The sequence below is a fragment of the Propithecus coquereli genome, unplaced genomic scaffold (genome assembly GCF_000956105.1).
Source record: "Propithecus coquereli isolate 6110/MARCELLA unplaced genomic scaffold, Pcoq_1.0 Scaffold48, whole genome shotgun sequence".
In the NCBI taxonomy this organism is placed as follows: Eukaryota; Metazoa; Chordata; class Mammalia; order Primates; family Indriidae; genus Propithecus; species Propithecus coquereli.
In genome coordinates, this window is record NW_012150618.1 from 6,166,446 (window position 1) to 6,169,126 (window position 2,681).

Below are 2,681 nucleotides of genomic sequence, written 5' to 3' on the forward strand. Positions count from 1 at the left end.
GTTAAATGCATTTAAAACTGCATACAGTATGTTTTTAATAATTATTTCTGAATATTTACTTTCTTGAGGGTAAATCATTAAAAAATAATTGGATATTGAAGATGCAACTTTTCTATGCACTTTTAACAATGAATATTAAACCTTTGCCACCATTTCACCATGTATTTTAAAAGTGTGTTTGGCCAAGTCTGAAAGAATATTCAGCCTGAAGTCACTTTACATATAGCACATGAACTAAGAAGAATAAATTAAAGCAAAATGAAAATCATAATTATAAAACTGAAAAGGTTTTACTTTTACAAATACTATAAATTAGAATTTACCTGTTAATAATTGTAAATACAAGATTCAAATGAGCTACAGCTACATACATAACACATACGACTTAATACAGTAAGGGAAGACTAGTGATACATCTAAAACAAATGTAAGAAAACTGATTAGAAAATTAGCTATATATTGAGGGCATATATTCTGCTGAATACTTAAATACTTATTGTCTTCTTTTACTCTGGTTTCTGTCAGTGCAGTTTCTGTAAGTTGCTATTGTAATTTTAATAGTCTATGATTTTAGACAGGTGTGAAATCCTATTTGGGGAAGTATCAAATTATAATTAAAACAGAATGTATTAATTAATCAACACTAGGAAATAGTTTCACACATGCTAATGAGAGACCATTTCAACTTCACTTATAAGTTGACTAGATGGAAAATTTTATCTTTGAAAGGAGAGAACTGCCATTATTCCACCACTTATCAAAGAATTACCAAGTTATCTACCAAATGTTAGTCACAGTCCTAGATCCTGGGGATGGAAAAAGGACTACAGAAATTAATAAGATATGATTCTTGCTATGGAATAACACACATTACAGAGAAAACCCTTTATCGCTATCTTTAGTACTTTGCATTCAGGATTGGTTTACAATTTTATTGGTATTTTTACTATTAATACTAATTGATAGCCTTCCATTCTCAAATTATAAATACTCAAGTTTCTGTATACATATCAGGATATATCAAGTATAAGTAAATTAAAAAGGAAAACATGTTCAGGGATTGGTGCGATGTTGGTTTTTTTTTGAGACAGTCTTACTCTGTTGCCCCAGGTAGAATGCAGTAGCTCACTGCAATCTCAAACTCTGGGGCTCGGGATCGTCCTGCCTCAGCCTTCCCAGTAGCTGGGACTACAGGTGTGTGCCACCATGCCCGGCTAATTTTTTCTATTTTTAGTAGAGACTCCTAACCTTAAGCGATCCTCCTGGCTTGGCCTCCTATAGTGCTAGGATTATAGGCCTGAGCCACCATGCCCAGACTGGTGAAATATATTTTCAAAATAGTCCTTCAATAGCTTAGAGTTTGTAATTTATATTAAATCATACCCAATGCACTTATTGAGCCCTTACTATGTATGTGTACAACATTCAGAACTGACCTATGAAAGAATTAATACTTAATAGTAAAATAAATATAGCTCTTATAAGCAGAACTTCTAAATTAATATACTCATTGAAATTTCTCATAATTACAGAAATACTAGTTCCAAATTAACCCTACAGAGCCATGCTACAAATTGTGTTTCTACTTTATATTTTTTTAGGAGTTGCCTAATTATCACATGAAATAGACAATGTCTGTTTTCTTCCTTTCAAAAGTCAGGAAATGTTTACTGTCTGGACACAATCAGACAATAGAGTTGCAGAGGATAACAAAAGGCTACGTGAATGGACTGACACTAGTTCATGGATGTGGCTAAGGATAAAGCAATCCCTTAAGGGAAAAATGATTAAAATGATAAGCATTAGAGCATGATCTCCACTCTTATGTCACAACAGGAGAAAGGAACATCATCAGGAAGACAACTGAAACTGTCAATCATACATTCATTGCATCATCAATATTATTAAGGCTAACTGTGATCCCAGTTTGTTTTGCACTAAGGGGACCAAGAGAAAAGTGGAAGAGACAATTCCTACACATGATGAACTCACACACCAGCTGGGGAGGTAAAACAAGAAAACAGCTAGGGAACACATGAGACCAACTTTCTTGTATGGAAATAAAGAATCAAGTACACGATCACTGTGACTAACTAGTCATTACTGGTTAGTGATTAGTCCAAGTAGTCATTAGTCTCACAACATTTAATAGAGAAGATAAATCTAAAATCAGACATTCAAGGCATGATATGGCTGGACTGTCCTAACTAGGAGAAAGTAGAGTATCACAGGAAGAGCCCAGGCAAGGGGATAGAGGGAAGGATGTGAGCTGCAGAAATCAGATGCATTAGGGTGGGGCAAGGATTTGCATCAAGGCTAAATGGTTGACCAAGTCATACAGGTTACATGGGGCCAGACGATAAATGGCTTTGATGTGATTTGAGACATCTGGATGTAAGAGACAACAGGGAGCCAATAAAATTTATTAGTGAGTGATATTGCCCAATATTTAAATATTTGGTTCCCTCATAGTTTTCATAAGTAACTCCTGGAATTAGTTTTACTGGAAAGGTATTTACCTTATAAAATTATATCCATCTGGGAATAGTGGGAAAAATGACTAAACGCTGCAGCAAATGAGGTTAACATTTTCTGTAGGGAAAAAAATATTTAAAGCAAGTGCCCAGACTATTGCTTTAAATCATGATTTAAACATTTTTGATTTCCATTAAATCTAGAAG

General features: G+C 34.1%; 1 protein-coding gene across 1 annotated transcript in view; it reads right to left on the reverse strand.

Moving 5' to 3' along the window:
* The window catches only part of UTRN (utrophin), a 522,534-nt gene that overhangs the window by 112,655 nt on the left and 407,198 nt on the right, over window positions 1-2,681 (reverse strand). The window contains exon 59 of the mRNA XM_012655520.1: window positions 1,883-1,937. Coding sequence (XP_012510974.1) covers window positions 1,883-1,937 — 55 coding nt within the window. The remainder of the gene's footprint in view (window positions 1-1,882; window positions 1,938-2,681) is intronic.